The following is a 16,464-nucleotide window of genomic DNA, read 5'->3' as shown; positions in this document are numbered from 1 at the left end:
AAACACTTGATTGGAAGGCTGCTTATTCCAGAAATTTTTAACTAAAAAGCACAGCTTACTCCAATTCAGGAACAGAGTGTCAAAGGAAGATGAAAGAAGCAGGTGTTTGTAATTATTCAGAAAAAAATAGGCAAAATAGTTTTCATCCTTGAAAACTTTACTCAAATATAACATAAACCTTGATTTCGATTTAATATATCAAGAATCCTAAGATAATCAAATAATTTCTTATGATTACATCTGAAAGATTTTGAAGTCCTTTCACTGCACCATTTAGCAAGACTACCTGTGCAAATTATAATCATTCTTTTGTAATATTATAAAACTTAGGTAAAAGTGTTACAGAGTAAAACTAAAAGTAAGAAACGCATTCTGAACAATGATGACATCTCTTGAAAATACAACTTCCCAAAAGAGCTAAGGGTTAAGCCAAGGAGCCAATACATGGACTATCCCAAACAGAGAGCCATACCTATCAGTTCCTGTGGGCTGTCAGTCATAACTGTAGGAAACCACTTTCTGAAACAAGGTCTTTAAGTATTCAAATAAGTGACTAATATTCAACTTATTTTACAAGCTTTGTTTTAGGGCAATATTTTCAATCAAAAACCTTAATACTCAATCTGTGCTGCACTTCAGAATTACCTGGGGGCTTACAAATGCCCAAGCGCTACCCCTAATAATTCTAAATTCATTGGTCTGGGGTGGGTTCTGCACATCGGTACGTATTTTAAGCCAAGATAAAGAGTTGAGAACCATTATTTCACACAAAAGGATATGACTACAGAATCATAATGCCTTCCCCACCTCATATCATCAGCTTCAGTGATAAGATTTTGCCTTGCTGCAGAAGGAAAATGCATATTTATCACACATTAAAAATGGCATATGCTAAGATTCTCTACCTATCTGTTGGAATGAGACCAAGTTCTCCAGGAGGCAATAAGTAAATGGTATTAAAGAATAAAAAAGCCTTTTTTCTAAGATGTCAAATATATATATGTGTGTGTATATATATGTGTGTGTGTGTATATATATATACATATATATATAATATTTACGTATTAAGCCCAAGAACTGTTTTGAATTTAGCACAACAAAGATGAAGTTCTGAAGGAGTATAGTATACTGCAATTTTTCCAACTTTTCTCTTGCCAACACAAGGGCAGAATGCAGTCTTATTAATACTAGTGGTAAAAGAGCAGTAATTTTCAACTAGGAAAGTGGACTAGAACTGGGAGCTTGGAATAAGGTTATAACTTGGAAAAACTGTCCCCTCTCTTATGATTCTAACACTCTCTAGAGGGCCATATACATCACAAAGTCCCTACCCTACCCTTATCTCTACCCCACTCTCCATTTGAGAATCACTCTAGGGTTAAGGGTGTATGCTGAAAAATCAAGATATTAGCTGCATGGCCCTAGGCCAGTTGCTTGACTTTTCTGAGCTCAGTCTTATAGATAAATAATAATGATACTCATCCCATATGCTTGAGCTGCTGATAGGCCAGGTTAGATCAATATATGAAAAACTTCATTAACTGTAAAAAGCTATGGTAATAACATTGTTAGTATTACTAATAAAAACATCCTTTAATATGCATGAACTGTGGACTGAGAAAATTAGCTCCTTAAGAGAAGCAAAGATAGTCAATCCACATTTTAGACAAATTACCACAGCTTAACTAATTGAAAGCTGTCAGTCTCCTACAGAGACGCTAAATGTAGTCAAAAGGTAAAGACTTTCATTTATTCAACAATTAACATAAATGTATTTGGGGGAAACTATGTGCATGGCCCTGGGCTGAGGGATGTGGGGGCTACAGAGCTGAATAAGACACCAATCTTACCCTTAAGGAGTCCTCAGTCCAGTAATGGAGAAGAGGGTCATAAACACCTGTATTACAATTTTGAAATTAATGAGTCCTTTAGGAGAGATACAGTTAAACACTGCAAGTCCCAGATGAGGCGGAAATCACACAGGCCTTGCTTGTTGGGCAGGAGATGTGGAGAGACGGATAACATGAGTGAAGCCTGGGAAAAGGAAAATACTAGACAAGTGGACAGAGGTGCAAATAACATATTTTGGATATGGCAAAAGTTCATGAAAGGCAGTAGTAGAGAAAAAAAATCAATTTATTTTAATTTTTAAAATCAATCATCCAAATTTGCTTAATGAAAGTTTATTGTGGTCCTGGAATTATGCTGATTGCTTGGGCTACAACTTAGAGCCAGCAGACATTAGACATGTGAATTGCACAAATAAATTATGAATTGTGGCAACAGCTAAAAAGGAAAGCGTGTTGCGAGAAATAGGAAAAACCATTGTAGATGGGGGTCTGGGAAGGCCTTTCTGAAGGGACAAGCCTGAAGGAAGATCTGGTATGCAAAAGACAGACCAGAGGCAGAAAGGAACCCAGTGGCATCTGAGAGACTGAAAGGAAGTCAACATGAACTATAGAGACAGAAAGTGGTGAGGGGAGTGGCAGGATAGGGAGGGAATTTCAAGCAGAAAACATGTCCTGTCAAATGCTACAGATAGAATAAGGACTGAGAAGAGCCCACTGCACTAAATGAGAAACACGACCTATCAGTCTCAAAACACTACTGTAGTAGTATTTACTAATTCTTCCAGGACATAGACCAAGATGGCTTAAGGTATCAGGCATGTAGACCAGAACTGGATTTGACTACCAGGAGCTGTGCTTAAATATAAACTACAATGACCCAGTAATGAGAGGACTAGAATATAATCTGAATCCTTACAGAACAGTAAATGTCATAAAATCAAAAGGCAATACTGAACAAAAATGGAAACCAACTAAAAACTGAGAAGCAGAGACATTTCAATTGAGATTAGAGAACACATATTTATTCGATAATTAATCCTTCCATTACATAACACTCTTCCTCTATGCCCCATAGGCTCGGAACCTGAAGTGGGAAGACCGACCGATGAGTGGTCTGTTAACATAGTTTCAGCATAAGCATGGCAGAAATGCCATAAGATTATGGAATTTAGGGATATCATGAAAGATCATTTGCAGATTCCAGTAACATGAAAACAGTCAGGTGAAGTCAAGAAGGGGATAAGATACTACAAAGGAAAAGAATGTAATTAGCGGATTAGGCACAATTATTATAAAGGAAAAGGACAGGGAGAAATGAGAATGTGAATTTCTGGTTTCGAAACCTTAGAATGGAGCGGATCTCCATAATAAAAAAGTCCAAGGTATATCAATATGTTGTGTAGGGTGGAATGAGTGAAATAGGTACGGCTGTTAGACTTAAAGAATCAATGTGATTTCAAAGAAATGAAAAGAAGCTCCACATCAGTCTGAGACGGGGAAATCCTGACCTAGAAGGGCAAATAAGACACTAAAATCAGCTCCCTCTGTCTATGGGTTCCAAATCAGTGGATTCAGTCAATCACAAATCAAAAATATCCAGCAGGGGGAGAAAGGTGGTTGTAACTATCCGGAACATGTGCAAACTTTTTTTCTTTAATTATTCCCTAGACAATATAGTATAACAACTATTTACATAGCATTTACATTGTATTAGGTATTATAAGTAATCTAGAGACAATTTAAATATATTAGAAGATATGCATAGGTGCTATGCAAATACCATGCCATTTTATATAAGGCATCTGAGCATCTGAATATTAGGGTATGCTCAGGGGCCCTGGAACCAAACCTTCATGGATACCGAAGGGACAACTGCAGTAGAGATCATATAGCTAGAAAGTGGAGCAGAAGGCATAAAGAGTCACAGCCATGTCACACTCAACACCGTTTCACACAGTGACTGATTGACTAATTTCAGGTACTGCTATTTGATTTTCTGTGACACCTGGGAATTAATATAATATCAACATCCCTTCACATCAACTATCCAGGACCCAGATTGGTAACTAGCTTCAAATTTAATGTTCAAATAATCAGAAGTTCTTGTAGCCTGAAATTGTTCAATCTACTTTGAATTAGTCCAAACACATGTAGCCTTTATGGCAAAAACCAATATTATTCCAATCCTCTTTTTAAAAAAGATTTTTATTATATATACCTATTTTTTTATTTCATTGGGGTAAAATATTTGAAATTTAATAAATTTAAAAGACAACCTTTTATTTAGAAATCAAAAAACAAGTTACATGTATTTGAATTAAAAATGCTGAATGACTTGTTATTTAAAAAATGTAAAGCTAGACTAAAAATCAACTATCATAAATTGGCTAAAATACTGAAAACTTAAATATGTAAGAATATGGGTTTAGTCTTCCATGTTCAGTAGTAAATATTTTTACACAAAACCATTTGATAAGACTTAAAAATCTACTGAATATGGGAGAAGCGTAATAATAAGAACCCAACTCACAAAGAATAGGAAGAAAATGGTAATTATTAATAATCACACCATTCACTGGGTGTGGTGTTGTTGCCACTGCTGCCTACATTATCAGTCTCCTTTGTAATTATGACAGCCTTTGCAATGCTGAAGGAATATCGTCAAGATAACCTGCAAAGACAGGCCTACACATAAATGATACATTAATATCTTTTTCATAAAGACAGGGAATGATGGGCAGCATCGGAAGTATGATCTTATTATGATCACACTGGCATGAATCAATTATTCATGACAATTTGAGATGGTGGGAATCTTTTTTTTCTTAAATTTTCTAATCGGAGTTCTCACAAGTTCTCATGAACCATGGAAAATATACTTAATTAAAGAATGTTCCAAAGCAGAACAAATTTCTCCACCCACTCTCTTCTATGGTTCACTTTAATGTAATTTTCACCCTCTAAGACAGCATCTGTGTGTTTTAGAAGAGATTTCCCTTGACTTTTGTGTATCTTGCTGCAGAACTCAGGGACCTGGAAAAAATCCAGCTTTTGGTGGAAAACTGTGGAGCATGGATTTGTCACTAACTCCTTAAAGTCTAGTTGAAAAAATATATATATATAGCAAATCGGGTACTGATTCTCAGCTTGCTAGAGAGGGATTTCCACCAGCCCCTCTCATTCTGATAGACCCCTACACGCTGTACTGAGCCTTGGATAAAACTGGAAGCAGGCCTTCCTGCCTTCTGCTAGCTGTGGCCAGCTAAGAGCTGAGAACCACTGCCTTCCGGAGCTTGCTCATGGCAATTGTTTCACATAGCTATACAAGTTTCTCATCTTTGTGACTAGAATAGCAACTGATTTGCCCAAACCCAGAAAAACTCCTTCTTTCCTGAATTCTTGGAATTTACTGATAAAACAATCATAAAAATACGTATAGAACATTACTTTATGTTGACCAGAAACGGAGTCCCACTCCTTCAATGCTTGCAGCCAGGCCCAGCATCATGGGTGCGAAACTATGCAGTTGTGGAAAGCCCTGTGCTTAGAAGGACCCCCAAGCCTGGCTTAATGTTCTGCTGTTGTTCTCTTGAAATTCACGATAATGTTTTAACAAGAGACCCTGCATTCTCACTCTGCACTGCCCTCCATTTTCCGAATCATGTAGCTGGTCCTGTCTCCTATGGAACCTGAAGGAAGCTGAATGTCCTGGTCTACCTATAACCTGAAGTATCTTCTACAGGTGACTAAGCTCTAATGCTACTTCAAAGAGGTGGTACCCCACCCTGATATTTTGCCATATCATGTGATAATTTTCTTTTTAAAATATTTTTAACATAATAAAATAATTCACTTCATGAGAAAAAAAAACACAGAAAAGAGAATACAGAATATTAAGTGAGAGTCCTCTTCACCCATATGCTTTCACTCAACTTCATATAACTCCCTAAAGGTAACTATTGTGAGGAAATGGATCTATATCTTGCATTAAGAAAAAAAATAAACACACATGTATAATTTGATATTAATCTTTCCTTCATATACATATGTATCTATATATACACACACACATACTGACGTATGTCTTTTTTTAAATTATCACTTTGTATATCTACTAGACTAATGAAGACTGGTTCCAAAAAATCTGTAATTTTTTTTCCATTCATTTTAGGGACCTCACCTTAGAGAATATCAAACTACTATTCCATTCATCCCCAACAGGTAACTGACCTTAGGCCAAAGCAGCAAAGAACCAGAGATGACCAGACCAACTGGCTATTCTTCCTAAACCATTTGTCTTTCTTTTCTTTTTCTTTTTTAGACAGGGTCTCCCTCTGTCACCCATGCCGGAATGCAGTGATGCAATCACAGTTCACTGCAGTCTTGACCTCCTAGGCTCAAGCTATCTTCCCACCTCAGCCTCCCAAGTAAATGGGACTACAGCCAGGCACCACCATGCCTGGCTAATTATTTTTTTGTGTTTGTTTTGTTTTATGGAGTCAGGGTTTCACTACATTGCCCTGGCTTATCTCAAACTCCTGAAATCAAGCAATCCTCATGCCTTGCCTTCCTGAAGTGCTGGGATTACAGGTGTGAGCCACTGCACCTGGCCCCTTCTGACCCTTTAATGTTCAATGAGGCATCTGAAATTCAAGAAACATTGATTAAAAACGCAGCTTTACCTATTATTGGATATATTTGATTAAAACAAACCTCTACATCTCCTCTTCCCCAGCTGTTATATATGGCAATTTTTATGCAGCCTTTTCTGAATACAGCACTTTTAGTTTAGGAGAAACTATTTCAGTCACCCATCCTCCTTATGACTATACCTTGAGCCTTTACCTCCCCTGAGACTATTCCAACTCAGAAATCTTAAATTCATATTTCTCATTCTCATACTGCATCTTCTCTTCCCATGTTTTCCATTCATTTACTATATCTATACCTGTTTTATTTCTGAAACAACAGGAAACTTATGGACTATTAACCCCTCTAATGTTTTTACTTATTTGTGATGCCCTTCTTGTCTTTATTTCCTTCCCTACCCATTTTATAGCCGTGGCTCATCACTTCACACCCTCTTTGGACAATATCCACAAATCATTTGCCCCACTCTCATTTCATCACAACTATCACTTGTCCAAACTAAAACCTTGGGCTTCATTCTCAGCACCTGTCATTCCTTTAACCCTATATATCTTACTGGCTACATCCCATAGAAAGCTGAATCCTTCTCCTCCTTGTAATCCTACCTGTCATTACCCCAGTCCAAGACACCTTCCTTTCTCAGAGACATTACATAACAGTCTTCCAGTTGATCTCTTAATGCCTTCAGTCCTTCCCATTCCTATTTATTTTCTCACTATTTCCAGAGTCATCATCCTAAAATATAGCCAAACTAAAACACAATGTTGATTAGGTCACTATTCCCTTCAATACTTTCTATCTTCCCTTAAGTCTTTAACAGATTCTCTCTCATCTCTCTCCACGCCTCATCTAACATTTACATCCCAGTTTACACAAAACTTCCCCAGCTCCCCTCAAAATGGCCATGTCCTCTCTTACCTCTAGAACTGTAGGTTGCTGTGCTTTGGGCTTGCAACACCCCAGCTTCAGCCCCTCCCATGAACGGCTTCAGTTGGTGGACTTCCTTTAGGTATCACAGACAACACTTCCACTGGAAAGCTCTCTCTGGCCCCCTTCCCACATTAGGGTTTGTGTTATCCCATGAGAACCTACTACAGCCTGCACTTCCCCACCGGAGCACTCATAATACACATTATCATATCACAATAAATTGTCTCTCCCATAAGACTGTAAACTTTGAATGCAGAACCCACACCCATCACTGTTATCTCCAACATAACTCAGTTGGTAAACTGTAAGCATTCAGTCTTCATGTAATCAATTTTTAATTTTGTTTTTAAAATTACTCTTTAATTCCTAATTCACAAATTTCAATATAACAACATGATCTGCAAAAACATAATTTATGTGTAAGTTCACAGAGTGTTCAGATGCAGGAAGTTTGAGGTTTGAGAACTAAAATTATCTAGACCACAGCATTTGTGGTCTTGATCATTAAATGTTATTTATTTCTTCAGTGGTTAGCATTTTTGGGATGATCTCTAAGCCAGTTCCCAAGCCTCAGCTCCTTCCTGAGGCTCAGAAACACTCTCAAATAGGAGAGGAATAAATCTACCTCCTCACTGAGCCCTTGTCCACCACATACACTTTAATGCCATCTCATTTCCCCCAGTAACGACCCAAATAATTTAGGAATAACAGGAAGAGATTAAAAACCTTTAACCAAAGAAGTAGGATATAGATTACAAATCAAATGTCATCGAATATAATAAGAGTGAAAGGTAAAGTAATAAATTAGAATAATGATATTAATGATAATAATAAGACAATAATAACAGCACACATTGTGCTTTATGGTATACAAAGCACTTTAAAAATATTCTTATCCAATCTTCATTGAAACAAATCTGATCACTTAAGCACAATGGAAAGTATCTAGAAAAACACAAAAAGAAGCTTTGTTTGGGGGAAACGCAGAGAAGTATACATAGAAACATCTACTTCCATAAATTGTAAAGCAGTCTCTTTTTTATTCTTACACTCTGCAAATTCGTTTGTATATAACTGGTCATTTCACAACTCATTAAAATCCACGAGCAAATTCCAATTTACAAATCCAGAGAACTAGAGGTAAATATGAGAAGGAATTTATTACCAATTACAATCTTTAAATAGTAATGGACTTCATTATATATACCTTTATACTCATGAACAGTATCTATATATGCAGTAGGATTACACACATCTGTTAGAAAGGCAGAGAATAATATGAGAAAGAAGAAGAAAAGAGGAAAGAAAGAAAAGAGGAAGAAAAGGAGGACAAAAGAATGGGAGGGAGAGAAGGAAGGATGGAAGGAAAGTCCATCCAAGCTGGAGGGAGGGATGCAAAAGGCAGGGAGGGAACTAAGGTCGTCTCGAATTTTTTTTCTTACATGTAGGCAAGAAAAATAAGGAACACTGGATGTGAAAAAGGCCATAAATAAAGTGTCATTCCTATTCCCCTCCTCAGAAAATGAATGTTATACAGAGCACTACCATAAGAACTTCACTGAAAACTCTTCAAAGTAGCCTTATCAGTAAATGATAGTCAAATTTAGAACTTGATTGCTTTAATATCATAAAAGTCACCTATACATACTTCAAACTTGACATGAATAAACCATGTGCAGCCTGGGAGTAAGAAGGGAGTTAGAAAGAATAAATGGAATACTGTAGTGATTTAGAATCTTCATCTCAGGACTTTAACATCTGAAATAATAGAGGCAAGGTAGGTAAAGCATCTCTTCCCTCCCCCTCATTAATTCAATACATTTAAGTCATCATGCATTTACTAAGCATAAACCATGCAGCAATCAATGTGCTGGTTATTGTTGTAGACAATATCAAGGGTCTCAGAAAGACATGACCTTTTGGATCCAGCCTGTCTGGACAAGTAACTCAATGCAGCCATAATGAACTTAAAAAAACAAAACAAAACAAGCCTTAGAACTAATAGTTGGGCTCAAGGATAATAATAATGAAAACCAATAAATTCAGTGTGTGCTTACTCATCTGGCTCTATGCTAAAGAAGCATACAATAGGCATTTTCTTGTATAATCATCAAAATGACAATTAGGCATAAAGTGTTAGCACCTCCCTTTTAAAAATGAGAAGTTAGAGCTCACAGAGGGTCCTAGGTAACTGACCCAGCATTAGCAGTAATGATGCAGCCACGATCTGACTCCTAGAAGTCAGTTTCCATTGACCTCTCAGGCCCAGAACATTAAATACTCAAAACAAAAATCGGCTCGAAATGAAATGGTTCTCCCCAGCTTCTGGGCAGAAGCCAGATGAGGATGGAATAATGCAGCTTGAGAAGAAGTGTGTCAAGTAACTTGACCTCCATTCTAGAATACAGCCTAATGGCTGCCATTGACCAATGAGATAAATACAGGAGCCCGTCAAAACTGACTTAGGATTATCCACCCAATCTTGAACCCAAACGATTAGTTTGATTTTGGAATAACTGACCATAAAGATCCTCCTCTAAAACAATAATCAAAGCATGTGTACTACAGCCACACAACTGTTTGTCCAACATATTGAATAAAAAGAGAATTTTTCTGAGAGCCAAATGGAGGAGGAAAAGACATTGAGCAAGGCAAAAGTCGGAATTATTTGCTTCCAACATGTGCTCCCAAAAATGAATGGGCATGAAATATTAGGGAAAAACCTCCTAGATTACCCAAGAAACATAGTACGATAGCTATATCTTCCAGTCTTAACTAGGTCATAGTTATCTAGGGGCTGGTTGATGGCCTTTTCCATATAAAGTGAATTCTAAAGAAATCCAAATTAACACTTACTGAAATGTGCCTTCAAATGAGAGCTGTGAAATAAACTTAATACAAACCTCTCAATGCTCTTTCCTTACCAACAAAGTAAAAATGTTCTAAGTATATAAATAGCACACCTGAGTATCTGCTTTTCTTTCAGTATTTTACATAAAGGAGGCATTCCCTAAAGTGATGAAATGGTATGTATTAAGGGGTGATCCACATGAAGTTGGCAAAGGCTAGGAAAAGAAATAATAGAGCTCCTAATAACAGAGCCTGTTGATGTTGAGAGGAATTGCAGATGATGCCAAGAGAAAGGTTTCAAGTAGCAGGATGAGTGAAAAGGCATGATACAGCAGTTCCATAAGGGTGAGCAAGTGTGAGCTGGAGAAGAGCTTGCATTCTACTGCCAATTAAGTGCTTACTATTATGAGAGCTAAAAACTCTTCAAAATGAATAAATGGGTTAAATAGAAGGGGGATTACCATTTAAGTAGAGCATTTTAACTTTGCTTCAGATCATGGGAATTCTATAAAATCACAAAGGAGAGAATTAGCTGAACAAAACAGTTTAATTTAATGGGAAATTTATTTCAGAAGAGAAGCTAAGGAAAATTTCTGGAGTTAAGTAATGACATTTAGAATTAGGAGACGTTTATGTAAAAGCAATGTCCAAGGATAAAGTTAAGTAATAAGAATTTTCAGAAAGACCTAGAAAAACCTGAGATAGAGACCTGAGGCACTTTATAAAGAGGAACAAAGAAAAATGTAAGCTCTCTATAGGAAATAATTAGAATAGTAGAATTTGACCTAAATTAAAGGAAAATATTACCCATGCCTGAGTGTAAGCAGAGTAACACACACACACACACACACACACACACACACACACTCCTTCCTACCTTAGAAATCCCCCCAAAGACTGAAATCAAAATGTTGCTTCTGTTGCTTCTGTTCCTTTTCTTGTCTAATTAAAACATGAAATGTTGCCTGTTGCCTGTTATCAGTTTATGCATATTATGGGTTAAATAGAAAAATTAATATTAATTGATGGTGTCGCTTCACTGTAACATTTATTTTACAAAGTCAGAGGAATAGTGACAATTAAAACAAGGCATAGCTTCAAATTATATACAATACCATATATGCTAATCTGAAGGGAAAAGCCAAAGGCTTAGTTGGTGCTCTTATAAATTCCAAAATTTAAGCCACCTTCCAGAAATTAAATTATACACCAAAATATGTTCTAAGAGTATAAAAGCCTTTTGAACTGTAAAAAGGATAAAAAGTCATAAAACAAAAAAAGAGAATTTCCAATTATAAACTTTTTTTCATAAAACCTCTATTGTTTTTAATTCTTTACTAATTTGATTTAGAAATTTTTAAGCAAATTTAAGTGGTTGGAATTGTCTTTTTAAATTTAAATTTCATAAGAAAGAGAACCAAAATGTGCGTTCTCTGACCAGATTGTGTGTGGCCTATTTATTCGAAATGTTTGATTCCATATGAGTTTCTTCTTTTTATTTATTACTTCTAGAATGTATTCTGTGTAATATGTTAGCAATTCAAGGGCAACCAATTTGAAATCCACACCCTGAAAAACCATAATACCCCAGGTCTTCCACCTGCAATGTTTTCTAGGTGGACCAGGGAAAGCAGACTAAGTACAAACTTCTGCGTAGAGCATGAACCAAGTATGAGCTCACCCAGGTAGTCTGCTAAGGTCAGGGTTAAAGTTCATAGAATAATTTGGAAATTATTCTCAGCTTGAATATCCCTTATGAGGCCTGAGAATACACCCTTTAATTAGAATACAATTTCCAAAGCAGCCACTCCCTGACTTTCCAGAGCTCAGTTATTCTCAGCAAAGAAAAGTAAAAACAGCCTCATTACACTGACAGCTAACAGTCCCCTATAAATTATGCCCTAAGTGTCCGGCAAAGAAGGCAGCAGCCATCCGGCACAACGGAGACATGAGCTGCCAAGCCCTCACTAACCACTTTCAAGAATAAAGAAAAAGAAGTCACATTCGACCGCGTCTGTCTCCTTCACTTCTTGCGTATGCAGCTGAGCTGCCCCATGGAAGCTTGGAAAAAGAGTGGGTTGTGCATTTGAAAATGTTCCCATACCCCAGCCAGCCTCATTTTTCTGATGATCCCTCTATTCAGCCAAACTTGCGCTACAGTGGGAACACTAACATCAATTCCGTGAGAGCAGCTGTCTGCTTCTTCCACGGTGCTCAGAGAGCCACACAGGACTCCTGGAATGGGAGCCAGCCCGGGCCTGACTCAACACAGATGTTCCCCTCCTCCCATGAAGCTCTGAGCCAGAGTATCCTTTTCCAGGGCCTATTGTTATTACAAAAGAGTTTCTGGGCCCCCAAAATGTGCGAAATGCTTAAGCAAGAGGAAAATACACATCTTCCTAACTTCAGAGTTAAGACAGACAGACATTAAATTACACAGAGATGGCCAATGACTCTGTGGGGACGGCCAAAGAAGGAAAGTCAGGCAGCTCTGAGAGTTTAATATCAAAGGAGTTGGAATAGCAGAAGCTACCACAATACAAAACTCTCAAAAGCTATCCAGAATTGAGTCAGTTTTAAAGATGATATAAAATGTTCCACTTCTGCAAATCCAGATATCAAATTTTTTCTGTTGATCCAACAAAGTAGACTTTGTCTAGAAAAGTGTGACTGGGAAAATAACAAAAATTGAGTTTTTGAAATTTATAATCAAAATTCAGAGTCAGATTTCACCAACAATTATTTGGAAATGCTTGCCAGCTTATGTTTCAGGCAGGAGTAGCATTGCTATCTTTGGCCAGTATCTTTTGTATATCCATTCAACTGTCAGTTTCCCCAGCAGCCCTTTCAGAGGGGGGTATAAATTTCTGTATCTCTTCATTCCTTCAGTGAATATTAGTAAGAAACTAGACAGTTGTTTCCTAATGTTCCAAAGTCCCATAGCACAGGGTACATCATTAGCTCAATAAAGAAACTCATGCAATTTACAATATATTTGATTGGTACCCACTTAACCAATGAAACCAGAGAGCAAATCATTTTAATTCATTCTTTTTAATGGTATGGATTCTATGACTAATATGAGCTTCACCAAATAATATAAACAAATTTAACACATTAGCATGACTCTCCATATTCTTATTTAATAGTGTTTGTATTTTTGTTGTTGTTGTTGTTCTAAGAAATCTTATTCACATTTTCATATTGTGGGCCCTAGGAAAAGAGATTAAGGAAATAAACCAATTAAATGAAGCACACACTTAAAATTGTTACTACCGAAAAAAAAGTGAGGAAACCATTTTGCTTCCCAACAGATAGAGGTAAAGTTGTGTCTAGAACTTCTTCTAGTGCTCACTAACTCTGGTTGCTAGGAAATCAGAGATAAAATAGGCCAGTTATTCCACAAAATCATGTGTTTCACAATAGCAGAGTCAATATTAGATAAACGCTAATTAATATATGTTTTTGAGATAAATGTTTACTTAAAATAATGTTCATATGATTCTTTGGATAAAGCTATATAAATCTTCCTCCTCACTAATTTCTGAGTCTCATTTCCTTCCTTCCTACTCCCTTCTCCAAGACCAAAGTGTGTAAAAACCAAAATGGTCCTAAAATTAACCTAAAACATACTCATTTTTAGAGTTTTGTTTGAAACCTGGAAATTTCCTTCAATAGTGTTTTTATTGTTGTTATTTTCTCCTAAGTTGGACTCTCTTTCTTCTTTTTTTCTAATTTATTTTGTTTAGTTTTCAGTTAGAGACAGGTAGTGGCATTCTAGAGAGGAAAGAAATGTTCTAAGTTTCAAAGTAAGTGTAATGTGGAAGACTGTAAAGGATCTATAGTATGAAGTTACTTAAACTAAAGAAATAAGTTTTTAAAAATAAAATAAACATTTGATCCCAGAAGTAAATTCTCCTCTATCCACTCTGAAAAACTTAGAAGGAAACATGGTATTTTGGTTACTCTAAAGGGGAATATCAAAAGATTTACTCCCTATGCTCTTCCAGGTGTGGCTTAGCAGCAATCTTTACACGTACATGTTTGCTATGTTGAATGATTCATTGTATGGCAAATTCATCTTGAACACACCTAGGGGAACTTAGTGACCAGAACGTAAACTCCAGAAGCTCGAGAGCAGAACCTCACATGGACTCAGCATTCTGATCAGCACCCAAAAGACATGGTATTGCAGGGCATTCAAAGAATAACATGAAAATAGATCAAAGCTTTTGTATGCAATTTTAGGAAGAAGAATATCACAAAAAAATTTTTTAACAAACAGTGATAAAATATTAATCATAAAAAATTTGGAGTCAGCTAGAAGAACAGAGACCATAGTAGCATTAATCTTTTAGCTCCATCTTTCTCTTTTTAGTTTCTCCATCCATATATACTTAGAGCTGTTTGACTTCCACTTAGGAAGTGGAAGGAAAGGAACTGAATTTTGACTAAATCTCTCTGAGAAGAGTCCAATATTTACGGGTCAATTCTTCATTTCTGAAGAAAGACAACACTGACAGCATTATGTATATCCTAGCTTTAGCTCTGTAATTTAAAATACGAATGAAACCACTTTTAGATAAACTCTGTTGATTTACGGATTTGTAGCAGAATTATCTGGGACAATTAACAAAGAATATATTATCATAGTCATATCCCAAAATCACTCAAAGTTTTTTCTAAAAATACTTACTTCTAATGAGTTCACCATCTGAAGGATTTCCCCAAATGGACTGGTCTTGCATCTCTCCATGTGTGAAGTGGCTATTGGTAGCTTGAGTTATATCTTTCTCAGTATTGTCTTTATCAGATTTTCCTGAATTAAAAAAGATACATTTAATATAATTGATTTTATATATTTTTCTATCCTTTTTTAGTATATACATTTTTCTAAATGCTTCCAAGTCTTCCATAATTTAAGGAAATAGAACAGGTATACCTCTATTGCCTGCTGCCTATGTTATTGGCTCAGTAACAGGTATTTACTGAGCACCTACTATCAGCTTGGCATTAAAGAACCAGAGATGTTCATGGTAAAAATAATCTGTTAAGTTTACAGTAAACAAGTAATTTTAACAAAGCAAGTGATGTGCCATGATAGAGAAATGTGGAAAGGTTACAGGAAGCATGAAAGTGAGTGAGTCCATGCATGTAGGGGGTTGAGCAGCAGGGAAAGTGGTGAAAGAGAAGAAGCTCTGATATGCGGTAGAGACGAAAGCCAGCCTGCAGCTGAGTGAGGAGTGACTGAGTAGTGAGGAGGTATAGAAAGCAAGTACAGCATTCTCTCTCTAGAAAGTGAAGAAAAAGTCAGGGACTGTGTAATGCATCCTCTAAGAAGGGAGTATTTAGGACGAGAGATTCGCAGGTGGGTTTATGGGTTCTCAGGGAGAAAGCCAACATGTAAGGAAACGTAAAGTCTTTGGGGCGCATAAGTCAAGCCAAAAGAAAACTGGCAACAAGGTAAAATGCATGCTATGAGAGGTCCAGAGCACTAAAGAGATTCAAAGGAAGAAAAAATACTCATTAGGATTCAGAGTTCAAGAAAAGCACTGAAGAAAATGGTACATGTTGGATGTTGGATGGTCTTTAAAAGATTAGTTGGATTTCCAAAAGTCCAGATGGGAGAAAGGTGGAAGAACAGCATGGGCAAACTCCAAAAGCAGACGTTTGGGCAAAGGTTCCAACTCTTTGGACTGTGAAGTACTATGAGTGGCAAATTAGGAGAGAAGACTGTGAAGGTTTGATTAGAGACGTTGTGTGGATATTAGAATGCTAAGGTGAGAAATCTGGATGAAATTCAAAAGCAAGAAAAATAAGTCAAACTAGGCACTGAAGCTTTATGAAATGCCTTATCAGAGCCACGCCTTAGGAAGATTAATAAACTTGTGCACACTTGTGATTCTCAGTTCTGGCTGCACTTTAATTCACTTGGTGAGGTTTTTCTTTTTTTTTTTTTTTTTGTAAGTATTTTTAGAACTAAAAAAAAAAAAAAAAAAAACATATTTCTGGATACCAGAATCAAAGATCCTATTTCAACTGAGGGAGAAGAGGCTGAACTCAGATGATTCCATTGGAGTATGGATACACCTAAGAGGGAGAATACAGTAAGGGAAACTAAAAGAGAGACTTAGCAAAGCCCATACTGAAGTTGATAAAAGTTTAATTAACTGGATAACAGATG

General features: G+C 36.6%; 1 protein-coding gene across 5 annotated transcripts in view; it reads right to left on the bottom strand.

Annotated features, from left to right (window-relative positions):
* MDFIC (MyoD family inhibitor domain containing) overlaps nucleotides 1-16,464 on the bottom strand; it is a 97,463-nt gene that overhangs the window by 61,458 nt on the left and 19,541 nt on the right. For 3 of the 5 annotated variants that reach the window (XM_063642139.1, XM_063642140.1, XM_063642141.1), the window contains exon 3: nucleotides 14,977-15,099. The exons of the other annotated variants lie outside the window; for them this stretch is intronic. In XM_063642139.1, coding sequence (XP_063498209.1) covers nucleotides 14,977-15,099 — 123 coding nt within the window. The remainder of the gene's footprint in view (nucleotides 1-14,976; nucleotides 15,100-16,464) is intronic. 5 annotated transcript variants of the gene reach the window in all.

This window comes from Symphalangus syndactylus, chromosome 6, assembly GCF_028878055.3.
Source record: "Symphalangus syndactylus isolate Jambi chromosome 6, NHGRI_mSymSyn1-v2.1_pri, whole genome shotgun sequence".
Taxonomy (NCBI): domain Eukaryota; kingdom Metazoa; phylum Chordata; class Mammalia; order Primates; family Hylobatidae; genus Symphalangus; species Symphalangus syndactylus.
Note: the sequence above shows the minus strand (reverse complement) of the source record. Positions and strands in the feature narration are given on the sequence as shown.